Source organism: Rhinatrema bivittatum, chromosome 9, assembly GCF_901001135.1.
Source record: "Rhinatrema bivittatum chromosome 9, aRhiBiv1.1, whole genome shotgun sequence".
Taxonomy (NCBI): Eukaryota; Metazoa; Chordata; class Amphibia; order Gymnophiona; family Rhinatrematidae; genus Rhinatrema; species Rhinatrema bivittatum.
In genome coordinates this window covers 246,427,633-246,451,710 of record NC_042623.1, presented here as the reverse complement: position 1 = coordinate 246,451,710, position 24,078 = coordinate 246,427,633, and the positions used below count along the sequence as shown (strand labels likewise).

Sequence of the window (24,078 nt, the reverse complement as noted above, 5' to 3'; positions counted from 1 at the left end):
ATACACACTTGAAGATAATAGCCTTGTAGTGAAAGACTGGAGTGGCACTGGCATGATGACATCAGTGTGGGCTGGGGTTTTAAACCCCAGCCAAGCTCCCAGCTGGTGCCTTCACAACAGGTATCTGTTGTTTGGGTTGAGCCTCATTCTGCCAGTTCATCCAAGCCTCATAATGCCTGCCTTCTAAGCCCTGTTCAGCCTGTCCAGCCAAGCCTAATCCAATCATCCAGTCTGCCTTGTCTTTTCTTGTCTTGCTTGTTCTTGTTCATGTTTTACCTATCCAGCATCATCTTGTTCCTGCCCCCTTTTCTTGCTTTGTTCTTGATGTATCTTTCTCAGCCTGTCTTATTGCTGTTCGTGTCCTGTCTGTCTGTCTTTGTCTTGTTCATCCTCGGCCTGGCTTCCAATTCTGACCCCTGCTTTGGATTTGACTTTGCCTATTTTCTGCTTGTCTTGACCTTTAGCCTTTTCTTACCTAAATCCTACCGATCGCCAAACCCAAGGGCTCAACCTGTGGGTAAAGGGATTGGTAAGACTATATCTTGCCCTGAATGTGTTTGCCTACCGATGGTGAGGGCCTGTCACACCTCATCCCAAGGGCTCACTGACTGTGACAGTTTGCAAAGGCCATGAGCTCAGTGGACACAACCCCTACCCAGGCCATTGCAGGATTGATTCTTCAGGTGCAGCAGCAACAAGATCAGTTGAATTCCCTATCTAATTGCCTTCAAGGATTGACTCAACAAGCCCAGCAAAGGTTTAACAATGTGTCTGGATTACTTCAGGGTCTTGCTCAGTGTCTGGATACCATGCAAGCCCAACTACCAGCTCCTGCACCAGCTATGGCGAATCCCCCACTCATGTCTGCTCAGACTTTGGAATCCATGCTGCATCTTCTGACACCTCGCAGGTATAGTGGTGATCCCAAGATGCACTTTGAGCTTTAAGGAGCTTGTTTCCCATCAAACAGTGTCAATGTGAGATACATGCTCTCCTTATTGAATGGCCCTGCTCTTGCCTGGGCTTCTCCCTTGTGGAATCGAGACATCCCACTCCTTGGCAACTTCAACAACTTTGTACAACAGTTTTGCCTGATCTTTGACAAGCCTGACCAAGTCTTGTCTGCAGCCACAAAATTGCTACAAATCCGCCAAGACACCCGTACTGTGGGCAAGTATGTGGTCAAATTTTGCAACCTGATCTCTGAGCTCAGCTGGGATGAAGATAGCACAATGATCATCTTCTGGCAAGGATTACCTGGAAGGATAAAAGATGAACTAGCAAGCCAAGATCTTTCATTTTCTTTAGAGTATCTCATTGCCTTTGGCCATCAGAGTGGATTTAAAGTTCCATGTACCAGCTTGTGAAAAAAAAGTCACCCCACCTGCCTATTTGCTTGGCTTCTGAGTTCCATCACCCCCTGAAGCCTGCATTGGACTCATTAATGGTTGTTTCTTCTGAGAAACCCTTATAGTTAGGTAGGTCTCAGCTTTCAGATGAAGAAAAATGGATGAGAAGACAGCATAATCTCTACCTCTACAGTGTTGCACAGGGGCATTTCATTAACCTCTGCTCCAAGAAGTCAGGAAACTTTCAGAATGGAGGCTTAGTTGGGAAAACAGTTCTGAATCAACCAGCTACTCTCTGGAGCAGGTGGTACCTGTGTGCCTCACCTTCAGGGAAACCACCATTCAGACTGAGACATTATTAGATTCTGGAGTAAGGGGCAATTTTATTCAGGACTCATTGTTACATCAGAATGTATGGCCTACCACCATCTTGACCACAACTCTTCAGTCTACAGTGAACTGCTTCCCGATGTTTTGACCCTGGTCACCTTGCCCATTACCATGCAGACTGGTCTTCATCAGGAAAGTATCAAGTTCTGTGCACTTCCCAGAGTGGTCAACCTCATGATTCTCAGGGTGCCCTGGCTCCAAATCCACCAACCTGCTACAGATTGGGATACATGATGAATTAGCCAATGGGGCCCATCTTGCCAGGAGCACTGTTCTGGTCTAACCTTGCCTTCACTCCCATTTGCTCGAACAATCTTGTCTGATTGGCAGGACCAGCCACTTCAGTTCACCATGTTTTCTGACATACGCAACAAGCAGTAGCCTAGGACAAGGCTGCCTTGCAGCTCAAGCAACCATCCAAATTTCTCAAAGCTCCTCATATCAGAGGAAGAAGCCATTGCCATTAAGATAGGGGATGTTCTTGATCAACACGATGACCAAGGGCTCATGTATTATTCCATCTCCTCAAAGGATCTACTCCAGCAGTAAAGGAACAATGTGCTGATGCCCTTTTATGTTTCTCTAGAACCAAAGACTCCTTGGGTTCTCCTCTTGAGCCCATGATTAACCTCCCTGTCTTCCAGACAGTAAAAGTATTCCATTGACATTCTTCTCAGAAGCTGAAGACAGGATGCTTGTAGAGAGAGCTTAGAAGGGGGAGTATTGTTATGTTTGGCAGCTTGCGGGATGACCCCGTGAGCTGTCTCACTCACCCCCAGCTGGCATTGTTGCCGCCTGATGCTGTACGTGACTGGGATGCTACTGCCATCTTCCTCCTGCTGACCTCTTTAGATAAGGGTCCCACGGTAGGAGACTGGAGTGGCACCAGTGTGATGACAACAGCATGGGCTGGAGTTTTAAATCCCAACTGTGCTCTGAGCTCTGAGCTGGTGCCTTCACAACAGGTCCCCTGCCATGTTTGTTCTCCAGGTTGAGCTATCTCCTGCCAGTCTAGCCAAGCCTCATCCCACCTGTCTTGCCAAACCTTATCCAGCCTCTCCCCAGCCAAGTCTTGTACAACATTGTCCAGTGTGCCTTGTCTGTTCTTGCCTTGATTATTCTTGCCTGTGTTTTGCCTATCTCCAGTACTGGTCTCATCTTTTTCCTACCCCTTGTCTTTTTTTGTTCATGATGTGCCTTTCTTGACCTGCCTTGTTCCTGCTCATGTCTTGTTTCCCTGTCTTCATCTTGTTTGTCCTCAGCCTGAATTCCAGTTCTGACCCCCTGTTTTGGATTAAATTCACCTGTTTTCTGCTTGCCTTGACCTTTGGCGTATCCCCAGACTTTTTGCCCCTTAGACCTTGCCTTGTCCTTCTGACCCTGAGCTCAAGGGCTCAACCTGTGGGGAAAGGGATTGGTATGGTAAAGACCAGACCTTAGCCTGAATATGTCTGCCTACTGACGGCGTGGACTAATGACGACTTAGCCCAAAGGCTCACTGACCATGACACAAAATACAGAATTTAAAACACTAAAATCTATGAAACCAAATCGTATTAGCAAAATATATAATAAAAGCAACATAAATAAAATTAAAATAGGCAATGTCTGCTATACCTCGGTATATAAACTAATGCTAAATAAATAAGATAAAACATTAGTTAAAATAGAAAACAAAACATGCAGTGATTTAAAAAAACAAACAATATAAACCTAAGCTGGAAAAGCCTGGGTAAAAAATATATCTTTATAGACTTCCTAAATTTGGCATAATTATTCTGTAAGCACAGGACTAATGATTAGGGATGTGAATCGTTTTAGGACGATTAAAATTATCGTCCGATAATTTTAATATCGTCTTAAACCGTTATGGAACACAATACAATAGAGATTCTAACGATTTATCGTTATAAATCGTTAGAATCGTGAGCCGGCACACTAAAACCCCCTAAAACCCACCCCCGACCCTTTAAATTAAATCCCCCACCCTCCCGAAACCCCCCCCCCCAATGACTTAAATAACCTGCGGGTCCAGCGGCGGTCCGGAATGGCAGCGGTCCGGAACGGGCTCCTGCTACTGAATCTTGTTGTCTTCAGCTGGCGCCATTTTCCAAAATGGCGCCGAAAAATGGCGGCGGCCATAGACGAACACGATTGGACGGCAGGAGGTCCTTCCGGACCCCTGCTGGACTTTTGGCAAGTCTTGTGGGGGTCAGGAGGCCCCCCCCAAGCTGGCCAAAAGTTCCTGGAGGTCCAGCGGGGGTCAGGGAGCGATTTCCCGCCGCGAATCGTTTTCGTACGGAAAATGGCGCCGGCAGGAGATCGACTGCAGGAGGTCGTTCAGCGAGGGTTCCGGCGCCTCGCTGAACGACCTCCTGCAGTCGATCTCCTGCCGGCGCCATTTTCCGTACGAAAACGATTTGCGGCGGGAAATCGCTCCCTGACCCCCGCTGGACCTCCAGGAACTTTTGGCCAGCTTGGGGGGGGCCTCCTGACCCCCACAAGACTTGCCAAAAGTCCAGCAGGGGTCCGGAAGGACCTCCTGCCGTCCAATCGTGTTCGTCTATGGCCGCCGCCATTTTTCGGCGCCATTTTGGAAAATGGCGCCGGCTGAAGACAACAAGATTCAGTAGCAGGAGCCCTTTCCGGACCGCTGCCGTTCCGGACCGCCGCTGGACCCGCAGGTTATTTAAGTCATTTGGGGGGGGGTTCGGGAGGGTGGGGGATTTAATTTAAAGGGTCGGGGGTGGGTTTTAGGGGGTTTTAATGTGCCGGTTTTGCGATTTTACGTTTTTTTGATTTTTCACGATTTTTCACGATATTTTACCCCCCCAAACGGCAACAATACGATTCCCTCCCCCTCCCAGCCGAAATCGATCGTTAAGACGATCGAGGACACGATTCACATCCCTACTAATGATAATGAATTCCAAAAGCTAGGCACAAGATAAGAGAAACAAGTTTTGCATGTGTGCTCAAGCCTAATGACTTTTAGTGAAGGAGTGGTAAGTAATTCAGTTTAGCAACTGAGCTCTGCCACAGGGTAGAAAATTAGTTTTAAACACCTTAGAAGTTGAAGGAACAATCTTTAAGCAAATTTGTGTGAGAGGTTGGGTGTGAGTTTCATGTTTAAACCTTGACAAAGAGTTTGACAAAGTAAAGATTTAGTAAACTTAATGGCAAATACTGTAGCTGGTCCATTGAAGTAATTTACCAGCTTTAATAGGAAAATAAAAACTTGGATGAAAGCTCGTTGAAAGAATCATATTGAATATAAACTGAGTGTTAGACACTTTATAGTCATTAAAACCTCTAAACCTTGAATGACTTTGTCATCATGGGAATGCATTATTATAACAAAATTCCACTTGACATTACGTTTTTCCAAATTGTGCAGAAGTATGATTTCTATAATGGTGTCAAGACTAGCTGCAGCCTGACTTGAAGATTAATTCCTAAAGGTTAAGTTCAGAAGGTCTAACCTTCAGTTTAGTGAATACTGTGAGAAACTAAGAAAAAGAAAATATATCAGAAAATTATATTTGCTGATATGCAAGAGGCTCTATACATAAACAAATTAAGCTACTTAATATAAATACCAGTATGGCAGAAAATGTATAGAGAACACATTGCTAAATTTTAAATAAGAGAGAAAGATATTGAGAAAGTGAACTAAAAATAATAGTCATATTCAATTTCAAATCTAATCATAAGAAATCATAATAATCCTTTTTTTTCTTGTAATAGTTAGAAGTTAGATTTCAAGACCATAGTGAAGGGAACACAGTAGAAATGTGAAGATATTTATTTATTTTATTTATTTATTTAAAGGCTTTTATATACCGATGTTCATGTACTAGTACATACCGCGTCGGTTTACATAGAGCCAGAGTTGGAAATTACATCAAACAAGTGGGTACAAATAACAGGGATAACTTCGTAAGAACTTATAGATAAAGCAGAGAACAAGAATTAAATTATTATAAATCATTATAAATAAATACCCATAACTGCAAATAATTACAAATAACAGTACCCAATACCCAAGATACCCAATGACAGTGTATTTAGTAGGTCACAAACCAAAGAAAGGAGAAAATGACATGAGATTTTACAACTTGGAAGGGCTGAAGATTAATCAGCACACTCAGTTATCACTAGCAACATTTCCCCTGCTGTGTACCTGAGCTACATTCTCTATCTGTTGTTTTTAAAAGGGTTCAAAGTACCCAAGTTGTTTTCTCAAACTGCATCCACAAGCTACATATATAGCAAAGAGAGATAACTGTCCACAAAAACACAACACAAGCACATAGGAAAAAAGGTCTAGTTAAAAACAAGGGCACAATATAAATGATTTAGAAATTCGAGTCCTACAGGTTGAGAAAATTCAAGTCCATCAAATAAAAATAGAAGATGAGGTGAATAAGAGAATAGAAAACTTAGAGAACACAGTAAGATCTTTAAATTTGAGGGTGAATAATTTTCCATTAATTAAGAAAATGGATCCATCAGAGTTATTTAGAAATTATCTAATGCAAATATTAAAGATGTCTGAAAAAGTATTACCAGTAATTGTTAAAGCTTTTTACTTGAGAGACAAAAAGATGGAAATGGAGATGGGAAAACCAGATGAGTTTAAAGAGAAAGATGGTGGGGGGGACTCAATTGATTTATCTGACTTGCTTCAGAAGTCACAAGATGAGTTGCAAGTGAGATCAAGGAGAACACTTTTGGTTCAACTTGCCTTTTCCACAGATAGAGAAAATATTATGAGGCTTTTTTTTCGTAATAGAGCAGAAAATTTCTATGGCCAAAAAATATGGATTTATCCTGATCTCACCAGGTCCACACAGATTCGTAGAAAGAATTTTTTACAACACAAGAAGATGGTGCTAGATAAAGGCGGGTATTTTAGTTTAAAATACCCATGTAAATGTATTGTGAGACTTGAGGGTAAGAAATATTCCTTTATAGATCCAGAGAGTTTAAAAGATCTCCTTGAAAGAAAATAGACTGGTAAAAGGAATGAAATAGGTCCAAATGTAAATGCTTAAGATGAATGTATTTCTTTTTCCTTTGATCCGTTCATTAAATTTAAGGATTCCACTTATATTACCTTAAATAATCATTTGAGACAGACATTAGATGTATAAAAAGTATTCCTGAATGGTATTAATTTGAATGATTTATTAACAATTAATGTCTGTCAATATGATTTTTTTTCTTCTTTGTATTAAAGTTTATTGTAATAATTTGAAACCAATAAATAAAGAATTAAAAAAAAAAAAAAACCAAGGGCACCAAAATAAAGAAGGAAAACAACCAGGAATAAAAGAAGACACAACATAAGAGAGACAGAGACAAACAAAAAAAAAACAAACCATAGAGAAACTCTCAGACAACAAAGTGAGATAGTGAGTGACGAAATTAAGACAAACATTAGACAAACAAGAAAGAAAAGTAAAAGAAGAGATACACAAAAGAAAGAAAAAAGTTTCATGATGACCATCCCACCTCTGCCCCAAGATCTGTCCATTTTCCCACTGCCAATTTATTACTTTGCATTTACAGTTAAGGACATTCTCTTACATATATTATTTGCATAAATCATAGATTATAATTATTCATTCCTAGACCAATGACATGCTTGATGCTAGAAAATCAAATATACAGGGTCATTCATCAAAATGCGTTATGGCATTAACACATGCAATAACGTGTTAATGCCATAATGCATGCAATAATAACTGTAATGCACAGTGCGAATGCAAATTTTTGGAAGGGGTGGGATCAGGGAGGAGTGTGGGTGGGATTTAGGAAAATGAGGGGCAATATTGCATGGTTTTAATGCCAGAAATGTTTTGCTGGTGTTAAACTGTGTGATATGCCTGAAATGGCTGAATGCAATTTTAGAATTGTATTTTGGCCATTTCTGGGCTTGGGAAGAGAGAGGAGAGAAGGAGTGAGAGAGAAAGAGAGGCTGAAAGACTATCCTACAAGGCCTTCATATTAGTAAAGTATTTATATCTCAATAGGAGGGCTGTCTAATAGCTCAAGGTGAGGTGTTGATGGTGTTTAGGGTGTAGGAACCAGTTTCTCATGCAGAGTGAGACGTACGAACAGCACAGTTCACCTCAGTGAAGATTTGACATCATTTGGAGTGAGGAAAGTCTCACCAAGATGAAATTTTGTACTATGTTATCTCGCCCTAGCTTGATGGTACACAGCCATAGACATTAATGTGCCATATAAATGAATGGGATACATAAACAAATAGGACAAAGAATATTCATTTCATCAGTGGGCCCTTTTATTCATTTCAGGAGGCCAGAAATGAAACAAATATGGGCACATTCAGTATGTTTTACCAATTCATTTCAAACAAATGCACATTTCTAGTGCTATATACTAGCATTTACTATGCCTGTTAAGTAACATAGGGCTATATCAAATCTAGTGGATCTGTGATGAGAGACTCCTGACAACTACTTCACCTGTCCCTATCATCACTCACCATTCACTGTAAAACTTTATGAAAAATTAAATGATTGGGGAGAGAGGACATTGCTCACCTGCAACTACATAAAACCTTTGGAATAGGCAACATATAGCTTATTTCAAGAAGAATTGAAATGACCAGGGGTTTTCTTCCATTGCAGCCTTCATCACCTTTACCAGTTATTAAAAAAGAATGTTTTTACATCTACATGCTCTTCCACTGAGATCTGTAATAAAGCTGCACTTTGGCACCTCATCTTCAACTTTACCATCTTGAGTGCTCCTACCTGGAGCAGAAGGCTTCAGACAGTATCATTCCTAGGATATTTAGTACACGTGAGCATCTTCATCATCTCAAATATTTATGGCTCTACTCCTCATCTCAGATTGCAACAATGAAGTGGAAAAGAATATACAAATTATGGAGTCATTCACTGTAGAATTTTAAGGCCTGAGGTCAAAGAAACTTCCGAAATAAGCAAAGATTACTCCTGTGATAAATATTTGGAATGCTTTATTCATTAAGTCAAAAGTTTGGTGTAACAAGACGATCACTCCAAAATACACTGAAACCTGATAACAGCAATATCTTATTTAATGTATAGTTTAGCATATTTTAATTCTACAAAATGATGAGGCAAAGAAGACGCAAGAGAAAAGTCCATCAGATCGACAGACATGGGTGCAAGAAGGAGAGAGATACGCTGTATAAACTATATGTTGTGCTTCCTGGCCGCATTGGCTCCGCGGCCGGGCCTGCTTACCTGGCGCGACCCTCTACCAGCATGGCGTTGAGTTCCTGCTCTGTCCAACACCGACCGCGTCCTCCACGGGCATCCCCGGTTCCCTCACGGCCTTCAACATTGCAGCTCTCCTGGTGCCGGGCCTCGGCATCGGCCCCACCCCCTCTAGCACGCGCGCGCAGAGCTCAGTCTTATTTAAAGACCCAAGCGTGGGAAGACCTCGGGCAGCGCCAGAATCTGACGTCACTCATGCAAGGTATATATACCACAGCCCGGCCCCTAGCTCGGGACCTTGGCAATCGGGTCGTACACTCCGGTGTCTCTAGTTTGCCTTCCTGCGTTCCAGTGCCTTGCTCCTGCGTCTCTTGTTCCAGTCTCTCTGTTCCAGCATCTCCTGTTTCAGCATCTACAGTTCCAGCGTCTCCTGTGTCTCCTGTCCCAGCGTCTCCTGTACCTCCTGTTCCAGCTTCTCCTGTTCCTTTGTCTCTCCATTCCTGGTAGTACCCTTTGGACTGATCTTACGGTACTGACCTTTGCCTGTTCTCTGACTACTCCTGCTCGCTGCCTGACCTGACCTCTGCCTGGAACTCTGACTACATCGCTGCCTGACCTGACCTCTGCCTGGAACTCTGACTACTCTTTGATCTCTGCCTGACCTGACCTCTGCCTGGAACTCTGACTACTCTTTGATCTCTGCCTGACCTGACCTCTGCCTGGAACTCTGACTACTCTTTGTTCACTGCCTGCCCTGACGTCTGCTTGGAACTCAGACTACTCTTCATTGCTGCCAGCCCTGACCTCTGCCTGGAACTCCGACTACTCTTGCCACCTGGAACTTGACCTTCAACTTGACCTGACCTCTGTTACTGACCCTGCTTTGGCTGATCATTCTGGACTGATAATCTGGCCTTGATCTTTGCCATACACTCGGACTCTCTCTTCTGGCCTCCTGCGACCTCTAGCCTGTCTGGACACCGACCACGCACCCTTGATCATGGTGGGCACTCCCTTGAACTATATCTCTAGGAGATCCTGTGAGGTCCACCTAAGACCAGGCGGCCAGGGTAACCAAGGGCTCAACCGAAGCTCCAGCTTCGCCAATAGCCGGGTTGCTATTGGCAAAGCTCCAGCTAGCCTCTGTCTCCTCCTGTGCTCCACCTCCTGGTGGCAGGCGCTCTCTGGGTCCGACCATAGGGCCATATCAATCCTGTACCAGGCCAAGTGTCCACTCCAGCGCAACACTATAGAACCAGCATCTGGGAGCTAAAAGTGGTGATTATAGTTTTCTTTGGATAAGAATTATGTGGAGATGGAAAAATTCCAGAATGATTTTTAGAGTCCTCGTTGATGAGAGAAACTTGAATACAGATTAATAGGGATCAACTATTTAATTCCATCTGCTTCATTCTTCTTCTTGTTTCAGTCTTCAAATAAGCTTTGGTAAGCCAACAAATGCCTCATACTATAAGGCATATGAAGTCACTCAAATTTGATAAGATGGTTCCAACATCTAGTTTTAATTTTTTTTTTTAATTATCCCATTTGTCCACTTCCTGAAGCAAGGAAACATAACAGTCATGTGAACCTGACTGGATGAATAATCTATGAGTGCTTTATTTAAAAGGTAACCTCTGTAATATATTAATTACATTTTACATTCAGTTACATATCATGATGTGTTTACATTATGGTATGGCTATTGTAGTACTGCTTCATTTTTTCCTCTTGAGTGCCATGGAGTGGGATGAGGTTGGAAGAAAGTGGAATAACATAGGCAGTCATCATTTTGCTAATTTCTGCCAGGAAAAGGCATATACAAACATAATAATATTTTACTTTCAGTTCTTTCATTTTTGAAACACTAAGATAACTTTCAAACAACTCTGTGTCTGCAAATATCCATGTATATGGCTGTGTGGAGATCTACAACAGTATTTTATAATCTGCATGATTGAGGTATGCACAGATTATAAAATACACATATGTATGGTTATGGACGAATTCCTGCAATGCATTGAAAGCACATACTTTCCTACATATTTTTAAAAGATGCATACAGTATATTTTACAAGGGAAAAAATTGCTGTTTGTTCGCATAAAACCCTGTGTATGCATGGAAGACAGTATATTTTAAAACATGTTCATGCAATTGAAATCACCAGTTTGCTGAAACCTCCCCCAGTTCACCCTGTTCTCCCAGGCATCGAGAACCTCCTAGTTCTTCACTTTGAACTACCAACAGTTCACCCTGACCTCTCATCCAACCAATAGTAAATAATAGATGAGTCATATCAATTGATATCTAGCATGTGTAAAATTACATGAACAAGTTGACAAATGTATTTAACTCTTATAAAATAGCAACCTGTTCACATAACTACTGGCTCCACCCCAAAACGCCTCTAAACCACCTTTTTTTGTGTGTAAATGTGCACGAGACCAAAAATACATGCATACTTTTGATGTTTTTGAAATAGCATTTACATGAATTCAAGCTACTTACACACACATGTATGTAAACATTTTGAAAATGTATCCCTAAGTTTTGCTTTCTTAGGGGGTCATTTTCTTTCGATATCTCATGTGAAAAGTCCCTTTTCACGTGCAATGGCTTGATAGGGGCGGAGTCGGGACCGGAAGAGGAGGAGTTGGGGTAGCATTGGGGTGTACGCGGTGGAAACTTCGCTGACAGCGATAAGGTAAGACCCGTTACTGCTGCCAGTAGTACGCCCAATAGCACCAACTTTCACGGTGGAGCTATTGGGTGTGAAAGCCAGCAGCGATCACACCGCGGTGGTGTGATCGCTGCCGGCTTTCGCAGGCCCGCCCCCACTTTGCCCCCCCACCCCCCGTTACCGCGGGATTCAATGAGCTCTGCGCCATAAGAAAATCCAGGCCTTAGTCTTATTTTACAGACTAAAAAGCTAACCTGAAATTTAAAAAATATTATTTTTTAAACCAGTTCCAAACCTTTTTTTGTTTGCTTTTTTTGCAACCATTGCTTATTTGAGCAGTGATAATGTTTCAATGAGGCCTTATGCCCAAGACAAATCTACTGCATTTCCTGACCAAAACAAAAACCAAAGGGGCGGATTTTAAGAGCCCTGCTCGCCTAAATCCGCCCAAATCCGGGCGGATTTAGGCGAGCAGGGCCCTGCGCGCCGGTGAGCCTATTTTACATAGGCCTACTGGCGCGCGCAAAGCCCCGGGACTCACGTAAGTCCCGGGGTTTTCTGAGGGGGCGTGTCGGGGGCGGGCCCGAACCGCGCAGCGTTTTCGGAGCGTGTCGGGAGCGTTCCGGGGGCGGGCCCGGGGGCGTGGCTACGGCCCGGGGCGGTCCGGGGGCATGGCCACGCCCTCCGGACCCGCCCCCAGGTCGCGTCCCGGCGCGCTAGCGGCCCGCTGGCGTGCGGGGATTTACGTCTCCCTCCGGGAGGCGTAAATCCCCCGACAAAGGTAAAGGGGGGGTTTAGACAGGGCCAGGCGGGTGGGTTAGGTAGGGGAAGGGAGGGGAAGGTGAGGGGAGGGCAAAAGAAAGTTCCCTCCGAGGCCGCTCCGATTTCGGAGCGGCCTCGGAGGGAACGGGGGTAGTCTGCGCGGCTCGGCGCACGCTGGCTATACGGAATTGATAGCCTTGCACGTGCCGATCCGGATTTTAGCGGATACGCGCGGCTACGCGCATATCTACTAAAATCCCGCATACTTTTAATTGCGCCTGATGCGCCAGCAAAAGTATGCCAAATCACGCGGTTTGAAAATCTACCCCAAAGAGATGCATTTGGGTCTAATTGGATACAATGGAAATCATTATAAGGTTAAACAAATCTTCAGAAAAGTAATAGCTGGTCACCCTAATAGGCTTTATTGAGTGATCATGTGATTCTTAAGCGATCTTTGAATAACACAAATTTTTAACAATGTTCAAGAAGTATAGAAGATCCCAAAAAGAGGAACATGGAAGAAAAAATGATGAAACTGAAGGAGACAAAGAAAAAAAATCAGGAAAACAAAAAGTCAACTGGAAGAAAGGGTTGCCAAAGAGGTAAAGCGAGGTGACAGAACATTATTCAGATATATCAGAGAAAGGAGGAAGGCCCAATGTGGTATAGTAAAATTGAAAATTGACAAGGAGCAATGTGTGGAACGAGACGAAGAAATGATGGAAACGTTAAACAAAAAGTTCCAGATAAATCCAAAGTTATTTGGATAGATGTGTTTGATTATCAACCTCCTTAAAATGTTAAGATATTTCAGATGTTACCCTTGGAAAATTATGAGGTTTGCATTCAAAGGTATCTATCCAAAAAACTTTTATCCAGATAAATGCCAGTGTTTGAATATGGACAGCACTTAATCAACTAAATTTTAGCCACGTAAGTCATTCTCTAGCTAAAATGTAGCTAAATGAGATAGGGTGGTCTATCTCATTCCAGGGACCATTTCAGGGTGGGGATGTGTTAGCCAAGAAACTTATCCTTCTTACTTTGATATTTGGAGGTAGTTGAATAAGTTGGAGAAGGTACAGAGAAGGGCAACCAAAATGATAAAGGGGATGGAACAGCTCCCCTATGAGGAAAGGCTGAAGAGGTGATGGCTGTTCAGCTTGGAGAAGAGACGGCTGAAGGGGGATATGATAGAGGTCTTTAAGATCATGAGAGGTCTTGAACGAGTAGATGTGAATCGGTTATTTACACTTTCGAATAATAGAAGGACTAGGGGGCATTCTATGAAGTTAGCAAGTGGCACATTTAAGACTAATCAGAGAAAATTCTTTTCACTCAATGCACAATAAAGCTCTGGAATTTGTTGCCAGATGATGTGGTTAGTGCAGTTAGTGTAGCTGGGTTCAAAAAAGGTTTGGATAAGTTCTTGGAAAAGTCCATTAACGGCTATTAATCAAGTTTACTTAGGGAATAGCCACTGCTATTAATTGCATCAGTAGCATGGGATCTTCTTATTGTTTGGGTAATTAGGTTCTTGTGGCCTGATTTGGCCTCTGTTGGAAACAGGATGCTGGGCTTGATGGACCCTTGGTCTGACACAGCATGGCAATTTCTTATGTTCTTATGTTCTTAACTATCTATGTATCTATGAGCAGGTCTAAAGTTATCTGGGATTGCTTTCCCAGGTAATTTAAAGTTTAAATCACAATAGTCAAAAGAAAATAGCAAGTTAAGTGGCCCAGTTCCCCCAACCCCACCCCAATGTCATAAAAATGGAACCCTAAACCTCTCCAAACAAATTTTAAAAATAGAATTGGTCTGGTCCATATGTTTCCACCCCGATCCCTCCCTTGTTTGCCAAAATGAGATTGCTATGGCCCCGTCCCAACTCTCCCACCAACCTGGCACCTTACCAAATCTTTTTCTGCAACCAATATCGCTGTATATTCATTCCATTTCCAATGACCTACAGCATCACTATTCATCAGAAGCATACGGGCGGATTTTCAAAGCCCTGCTCGCGTAAATCCGCCTGGATTTACGCAAGCAGGGCCTTGCGCGCCGGCACGCCTATTTTCCATAGGCCGCCGGTGCGCGCAGAACCCCGGGACGCGTGTAGGTCCCGGGGTTTTCGGAAGGGGGCATGTTGGGGGCGTGTCGGGGGCGGGGCCGAACGATGCGGCATTTGGGGGCAGGGCGCAGCGTTTTGGGGGCGGGCCTGGGGGCGTGGTTTCGGGCCGGGGCGTTCCGGGGGCATGGCCGCGCCCTCCGGAACCGCCCCCGGGTTCGGTCTTGGCGCGCCAGCAGCCCACTGGTGCGCGTGGATTTACGTCTCCCTCCGGGAGGCGTAAATCCATGGATAAAGGTAGGGGGGGTTTAGATAGGGCCGGGGGGGTGGGTTAGGTAGAGGAAGGGAGGGGAAGGTGAGGGGAGGGCGAAAGAGCGTTCCCTCCGAGGCCGCTCCGATTTCAGAGCGGCCTCGGAGGGAACGGAGGCAGGCTGCGCGGCTCGGCGCGCGCCGGCTGCCCAAAATCGGCAGCCTTGTGCGCGCCGATCCAGGATTTTAGAAGATACGCGCGGCTACGCGCGTATCTTATAAAATCCAGCGTACTTTTGTTTGCGCCTGCTGCGCAAACAAAAGTACGCGATCGCGCAGTTTTTCAAAATCTACCCCATAATGAGGACATATTTAGAGATCTAAATATATGCAGCCCAGAGGAAAGAATGTAAAGGAGAGATATGAAAGAGATATTTTAATAACTCTAAGTAATACACAGGTCCCTTTCAATGGAAAGGAGGCTCTGGAAAGGGGGGTCATGATATAAGCATGAAAGGGGCTAGATTCAGGAGTAATCTAAGGAAATATTTCTTTATGGAAAGGGTGGTAGACCATGGAATGGTCTCCTAGTGTGGGTGTTGGAGACAGGGACCTTGTTAAAGCATGCGACAAGCAGAGGATCTCTGAGGAACAGAGACTATAAAGCTAAGCAGGAGATGTGACTGGGCAGACTGGATGCCGTCATGCTCTATTTTTTTATGTCTATTTGCCGTGTCCTGCAGAAATCGCTGCTTTATCCCTATGGATGATTTTATTAGAAAGCATTAGGTACCAAACATTGGATGAAAGACTCTTCCAACTATGGCAATTTTCTAGTCAGCTAGGTTGTAAAGCATTAGCTAAAGACGTTACAAAAATAATAAAATGTGAATGTATGTTTTGCTTGAAGCAGGATGAGAACAGTGAGTGCAGTTTTGAAATATTGCACAGTTCAAAATGGGTACAGTTTTATTTTAGTAAATATGCACTGAATTTCCATAAGGACAATGACATTTTTTAAGTTGCTTTTTAATACAACTGGGCAATGTGGCCTATCAAATATTGATCCACATGGATTACTATAAATATAAAAACACAAAACATCTCATATCTCAGATTTAAACTACATCTATAGAGAAAGTGAAAAAAGAGAGCTGCTTCTTATTCAATCTCACAAGCTTTAGTCTGTCTTTATGCTGTAATTTAATCTTACTGGTGTGCTGTGAAATCTTACTTTGAGTGACTATTCTTGGCCTAGCACTGTTTGTCAAATTTCCATTAAGCTTAAGGTGAAAAATTAATGAGCCGTTCAGTTGAGATATTTCAGAACTAATACCGTTCTTGCAGTAATGCAGCAGAAAGTCAAAGATGTGGGTATGCATAATTATAGTTCAGTGTTCAGTCAGATTCCACCTTTTTAATGCTAGAAAACCTTAAAATGACATTTTAGGACATAAAGGGAATTGCTTTAATTAATTGTGTCAATAAAAGAATCAATCATGAGACATTTCTGTTCATTAATTTTCTCCAGTGGAATACAATAGCAAAGAAAAAGTGAATTTAAACCATTTTAGAGAAATGGGAAATCCTGTGCCTACGTACCTCCCTGCCACAGGATGCATTGTTGTCATGAATTTAGAGATATGCAAGTCCAAGATTTTCATTCCAGTTTGTTTTATTTATTTAGGGGGATTTGTTTTCTTTGTTTCAGTTCCTTTAATATATCTTTTTGGTTTGATTCTTTTACCAAACTGAAAAAAAAAACCCATTTAATCCTCCTGCAAATAACCCTGTACAACATGGCACTGGACACACCTGAAAGAGGCACCAAAATGATGTCACTTTGGTGACACTCAGGAGGGCCAATGCCCCCATTTTCTTTTTTTAGAGGGAACAAGCCAGGGCAGGGGTGAGTGGGTATCATTCCTATCTTTTTCAACACCGCTGCCATCGCCACTGCCAGAACTCATGGAAAGGATAAGTGGGAGCCAGGGATATCAGTAAATGTTGGAGGGGTTGGGAGTAGGGTTGAACAGGCTGTTAAGCCCTGGCTAGGCCCGGCTAAGCCCAGCAGGGTAGCCCTGGGCCCTAAGGGATTTTGATGGTGGGAAGAGAATCAGAGGGACCAAGAGGGCCTTGAGATATCTTGGGTCAAGAGGGGAGGTTGAAGTCGGGGTGAAAGGCATTATTTTTCCCCCAAATGAAAATACTGTACAAATTTAGGGTATTTTCATGAGTGGTCATTGTAGGTTCATTCTATTAAGAATGAATTGAAAATTGCCTTGTTTGTCCCATTTTACACATGTTTGTAAAACAAATACACATTCATAGTGTAATTATACACCAGAGGATAAACCATAGACTGAGTGGATAGCATTCTCAATCATTCTATTTGCAGACTGAATGCAACTTTGATTAAAAAGAAGCATAGAATACGATGGCAGATGAGAACTAAAAGACCCATCTAGGCCACCTAATTTGCTTCCTATTTTTACATTGCCATAGACCACAGTTGTTTGCCTTTCACTTTACTTCTTTTATTCTTAAAAACACATTTATTTAAAATAAATGGATGTCCATACTTCCTGTAGCCACTGTATATTATGTTAAATCTGGGGCAGCTCAAGAGAATCTGTTGCCTTAGGTGAGGGATGAGATAGCCCTCCTCAGCTTCACCCCACCTCACCCTGCCAAGGATCAGCACAGATCAAATCATCAAGAGGGGAGACTCTATGCAATCTGGCCCTTTTAGTGATTTGAAATGTTGCGGAAGGGGGAAAGAAGGGGTCAGAGTTCACAGGAGTGGCAAAGTGATGTTTCTAGAAAGCTGTCAAACCTGCCATACTCCCAGGAATCCTGCCACCCACCTTTCCCCCCTGGAGAAGTGGGAGATGGGTGAATGGTGGTGGTCTGTATGTGGCGTACTCTCTTCAAGCCGTTGCAAGGTCATGTGGCAGACTAGGCCCTGTACAGCGTTTTGCCCACACTCCTCTGCCCTCACCACACACAATTACAAATTCTGCATTTATAACTAATTTTACATGAAAAGGGACATTCAAAATATAGTCTTCCGAGGTAAAGGTACCACAACAGCATATATATTACTTTTACATGCATTGCTGTGTGCCAACCAGAAAACCCTGCAAAAAAGCAAAAAGCACACTTGGAATGCATATGGCACTAGGCTATTGTAATGCAAGATGGGTGTGGGCTTTTTCCTCAGAAAGCCATGAGTAAACTGAATTACAATTACAATATAGTAAGCCTTTCATACTAAAAATAGCTTTAATTGAAAAAAGTAAAAAACATATCTATAAAAAGGCAACACTGCAAATATTACAGCAGGACCTTAACACCAATGCACTTCTTATTAGGAAAACAGAACAAGCCAGGCTACTATAGATCCTTACAGAAACTTCACACTAGCAGGATACCTCACCTCAGTCACACACATATTTATTTATGTATTTGTCTATTTACTTATTTATTTAGAAACTTTGTATTCTTCTAATCCAAAAATCTTAGTGGATAACAATAAACGAACATAATAAAATTGGCAAAATGCTAAACAATCAACAAAATATCTAAAAGTACAGAACACAAGCAAATTAAATGTTACAAAAATTACAAAGGCAGATTCCAAACAATAGGTAAAGCAGCATAGAAACCCACAATAAATCTGCAATGAATTTACAAAACACACACATGAGGAACATAGATAGACCCTCTCCCAATACAAAATAAAGAGATCATAAAGCATAAACAAACATGTGGACAAAAACTGAGCTGGAAAGCACAAGCCAGCCTATTTGCAGTGCAACAATGAAAAAAAAAATACCATTTCTCATAAAACATCAAACAAAAAATAAAAAAATATAAAACAATCATAATAGTAAAACCATATTAATAAAAATAATAAATGTTTCAAAAAAGATGATGAATAGAATATTCAGTAATATCTCATATAAAAATTATTTTAAAAAATTCCCAAACACAAATGAAATATGTCTAACTACCAAACACTTTAAATAACACCCAATAATTAAAACTAGTAAGAATAAAAAAAATTCCTGCTTTCCAAACCTGAGAACTTTTGATTTCTGTTCACCCTGAGATTTCAGTGGATTAGTATGGGTGGAGCAGGGGAGAGTTGGGGAACTTTTTCCTTTCTCTCTCTCACATAGTTCTTTCATGCTCATACATGCACTCACATACATATAGATGCTCTTTCATATATTCACATGTTCTTATTCACACACCCGCTCTCACTCTTGCTCTTTTACACACACACAATGCTCTAAAATTTGCTCTTTTACACACATATTTCCTCTCATACATACACATGTGCTCAGGCACACGCATAGATGCTGTCTCTTTCTCACACATGCAGACGCTCTCACATACACAGATGCTCTCTCATACATATACATACACCTGTGTTCATCCATACACATTGATGCTCTCACACATGCTCACACAGGCACATACTCTCATGCACATCTGGCTCTGTCTCCCCTTTCTGTTATGGGGGTGAGAAGGATGAGCTCAACAAGCAGACGGGGGGGCTTCTATTTTCTTCTATCGCTGCTAGGCCTCGTCTTTCCTCCTGCCGCTGATGGCCTGTGCTCCACCTGCGGCTGTGAAACCTTTTCTCTTCCTCCTGCCCAGGGCTGGGCATGAGATCAGCATAAAGGAAGTGCTAGCCCTGCAATATTTGAATACCACGGGGCCAGCACAGGAGAAGGATCCACAGCTGAATGGGCTCCCTTCTGCCCCGATCACATCATGCATGAGCCTCTTCTTGCCTTCACTGCCAGTGGGACGGGGTCCACTGATGGCGCTTGAAGCCTGCTTTCTTCCTCCTACTACCGGTGGCCATGAAGCCTCTTCTCTTCCTCCTGCTGCCGGCATCGCGCAGGGGCTTCTCCTATTTTGTTCGCCGGCTGGGAGTTTGAACCCCACCGACTTTTAGCTAAATATGTATCAGGAGGCAGGGGGAGGAAGCAACTGAGTGTTTTGGAGGGCACATTTTGCTAGAGATGTGAATCGGAACCAGAATCGGTTCGGATTTCAGTTCCGATTCACATCTCTACATTTTGCTACTCCCAAATTTTGCTGCCTGAAGCAGCCATCTCACCTGCTTCATTATAGAATTGCTCCTGTGTTAAATGTCAGAAGTACACTTTACACCAATTACAAACCATTGCCTCCACTGAAAGACCGGCCCATGCGTCCATCATATATTCTTTGACATTAATCTTGTCTACCCCCTTGAGTCCATCAGCCTCAGGATCTCCAGCTCTGGCAAAGGAAGGATATGTGTGATTTATTGTTTAGCTTTCTATTACCTGATGCAGAGAGGTCTTGAAACAGCTGAAGATGGCACCTGCTTAGAAACTGCCATTCATTTTTGTGGTAATGGTTTCTATATTCTTAATTTTATTTAGATGGAAGCTACCGACAAAATCAGTCAAACCTCACATCCTTGCTAGTTCAACCCATCTCTGTATCGCTGGTCAAAACACTGTTTTCTTTACCTGAGACAGACAGCAGACACGAATGCTTGCCCCTTGAAGTAACGAGTGCAGGTAAGAACCTTTAAATAGTGTTTATGCAAAATGCTTTCTGTAAATGGGAAAAGATCTAAAGTTCAAAGGCACAGCATACCTGTCTTACATACCCAAGAAAGCCATTTACACAGATACATAGCAATTTACGTCTGAAAATGACTCCCCACACCACCCCCAATATTACTAAAAGCACAGGCTTTGCCCACAAAGTGTACTTTTAGCTGCATTTAGAGAAGGCGTTTCCAGGGGCAGTGGTGTTTAGGTTGGGGAAGATAAATAACGTGCATAAGAGGCATATTCAAGCTTACCTGCATTATTTTCCCTGGATAAAGTCCATACATAAAAAGGAAATGCATAAGCCCATGGGCGCTTTATAACCATAGTAAGTTTGAAAGTAAAGGTATGTATGTACTTTCTCTTTGAAAACTGATGCATAGGTTGTGGGTAAAAATACTCTCAGACTTTGTCCCAATTCAGACTGTCTGAAAAAAATTCATCCCTGCCCCCGCCTCCCACCCCAGGTAACTATGCACAATATCCATCGAAACGGTCTCGGTTCCTCATAGTAAATGGGATCAATTTACTAAGAATATATTGGAAAGGTTTGTCTGGCTAAGTTCGGGAGACAGACAAACATTAGTCTTAACTGGGTATATTCAGAATAATATAAGCCAGTTAAGAGGCACCGCAGCGCTAAAAAAAAAAAAAAAAAGATTGTGAGCCTACAGGAATGTGACGCTACCAGGCCAATTATCCCCACCCCCAAAACTCCTCTAAAAAGAATGGAATAAATTAAAAGGGGTGCAGTGCTGGCCTGCCTACTGCCCGGTTGTACATTTATAATGTTTTAATACCCCTCCTCTGGCTTCCCTCCCTCCAGCTTCCGACCTCTTCCTAACCCCCCATCCCCCCCCGGCATCTCTAAAGCTCTTCAGCCTGGATTGCGGGCACAGTCTACCATGACCCAGGCCTGCCGTTTCTGCCATAGCTAGGGATCTGCGCTGGACGCACAGGTTTACGGCGTAGTTCCCAAGGAGTGTCAGACTTCCAGTGTCTCTCCCTATGGACAGCAGAAGCGCTGGGCCCGGGCTGAAAAAGGTTACAGACTGAAGGTGCCGAAAGCACATGGCCTTTCCTGTAGACACAAAATGGGAGAGGTCCATTTTCAGCCATGGGCTGCCTGGGCAGTTTATTCAGATAAACTTAGACGACTAACTTAAACTGGATATTCCATGGCAAAGCTGCACAACTGAATATCCCTGAATAAATCCAAAGTGATCTGGGTGAGTTTATCCAGATAAGTTAGGGCAGCACTTCTGCATGACAAACGTTATCTGGATTAATGTACTTCCTCACCTTGGAACACCCCCAGATTTGTCCTGACAAGATTTACCTGTCTATCCGGATAAATCAGAGGTGCTGAGAATAACGAGAGTTTGACAACCAGTGGTTATCTGGCTAACCGAGCCAGATAATTTTATATCTATCTGGCGATATTCAAAAAATATCTGATTAGTTTTAAAGTTATCTGGCTATAGTTAACCACGTATCTTAATTGGGGATATTCATTGGAACGTATATCCCAGTTAACTTATTTGGTTAACTTTAGCCGTTTAGGTTATCCATTTTCTAGATTGTTGAATTTTGTCCTCTAAATAATTGAACATTGAATATATGATCTCAGTTTACAAATATGGCTTGAACACCAATTTTTAAAAGGTTTATATGCTATTTGCTGTAATTTCAGTATAATATATTATGCATATTGTATGATATCATTAAACTAATGGTCCCTAACTGTGGATCCCTAAAAGGCTAAAAGATGGGAATAAATAAAAAAGCTTAACCCGGCACGGAGCAGCAGTTACTACCCTTAAGAGAAACATGGGGGTAACCTTCTCGGAGCGGCAGTTACTACCCTTTAGAGAAACATGGGGGTAACCTGCACGCAGCAGCAGCAGCTGCTACCTTGGGAAGCTTGCTGGGCAGACTAGATAGACCATTTTAGCCTTTTTCTGCCATCATTACTATGTTAATATGTTAATACTTTTTTGTTTATGCACTGAAATTTTCTGCTAATATTTGTTTCCCACCAGTAAAGATTCAACTGAAAGTTCAAACAGTCCCAGTTTACAAGACGATTTCTAACATTGTTGGATATTTAAAAGGATCAACTTTTCCTGGTGAGTATGTTTACTTACCCCACTGTATTTAATTTTAGAAATGGATACAGCTTTTTTGTATTTTAAAGGGTAATTTTCAAAAGCATATACACACATAAAGGTGAATTTGAAAAGCCTGGCGCGCACCATAACCAGGAGATAGGCTCAAAATTGGGCCGGCGTGGATTTTAAAAGCCATCTGGACACTTGCGTACTTGCCACTATGCACACAAACAAAATGTTCAAATGTGGGGTGTGGGCATGGCATGGGCATTCCTGGATTTTAACTTGAAATTCTCTCACATATACTTACGTGCAAAGGATTGCATCAGCGTTCCCTGCCGCATAACTTTACTTCTGCTATGGATGATGTTATTAAATAAAGATAAATAGAGAGATCATTAGGGTTTTATAGGTCGGGACTAACAAGGGAGGAGGCTATTAAACTAGGGGGTTATTTCTTTCCTGGGTGAACTGGTAAAACCAGCAAATGCGTTGGCCCGCATCCCTTTTAAAATCTCACCCACTTACGCGGAAAAAGCGGTATTTGCGTGCATAGGCACGCATCCACTTAAAATTGCATGCGCGGTCAGTCTATTTTGTAACATGCAAATACGTGCATATTTTATAAAATGGCCGCATCCCTGGTGGAATGACAAACGCGCGCACATGTGCGCCTCATGCCTGTTTAAAATTTACTGTCCCTAAATGCAGATTTACTTGCATTTTGAAAATTGCCCATGAACTTTATTATACAAGTATGTGTAGAATTAATTTTGTGCATACCTTTACCTGTACCACACAGGGATGGAGTCGGGGTTTAGGGAAATTATTTGCATGCGTACTTTCGATTATCAAAATTATGCACATAAATGTTCACACACAAATTTATACCCACTCTCTAGTAGGGACGTGAATCGTTTTTCTGACGATTGAAAATGTACGATATTTTCAAACTTGTCAGAAATCGGAGGCTCCCCGAAGCCGATAGGAAAACCCCACGAAATTGTCTGTGGGGTTCTCTTATCATTTTGGGGGAGGGCGAGAAAAATGGCACACAAAAACAACCCCTAAACCCACCCGACCCTTTAAAACACATCCTTTAGCTTCTCCCACCCTCCGGACCCCCCCAAAAATGTTTTCAAAGTACCTGGTGGTCCAGTGGGGGTCCTGGGAGCGATCTCCCGCTCTCGGGCCATCGGCTGCCACTAATTAAAATGGCACCAATGGCCCTTTGCCCTTACCATGTGACAGGGTATCCATGCCATTGGCCGGCCCCTGTCACGTGGTAGGATCACTGGATGGCCCGCACCATTTTTAAAGATGGCGCCGGCCCTCCATTACTCCTACCACTGGACTACCAGGTACTTTTAAAAAGTTTTGGGGAGGGGGGGTCGGGAGGGTGGGGGAAGCTAAAGCATGTGTTTTAAAGGGTCGGGGTGGGTTTTTTGTTTATTGGCTCGGGTGCAGCCGTTAAAAAAAAAACCAAAAAAACAAAAATAAAACCGATCGGACCCCATGAAAAAAAATCCCCGATTGTCCCCGAACCTGGAATCGGAACCAATTCTGGTTCCGATTCACATCTCTACTCTCTAGTAGTCAT

At 42.8% G+C, this 24,078-nt stretch overlaps 1 protein-coding gene across 1 annotated transcript in view; it reads left to right on the top strand.

Moving 5' to 3' along the window:
- The window catches only part of NAALADL2 (N-acetylated alpha-linked acidic dipeptidase like 2), a 1,070,337-nt gene that overhangs the window by 845,758 nt on the left and 200,501 nt on the right, over positions 1 to 24,078 (top strand). The window contains exons 6-7 of the mRNA XM_029617369.1: positions 20,191 to 20,331; positions 22,410 to 22,496. Coding sequence (XP_029473229.1) covers positions 20,191 to 20,331; positions 22,410 to 22,496 — 228 coding nt within the window. The remainder of the gene's footprint in view (positions 1 to 20,190; positions 20,332 to 22,409; positions 22,497 to 24,078) is intronic.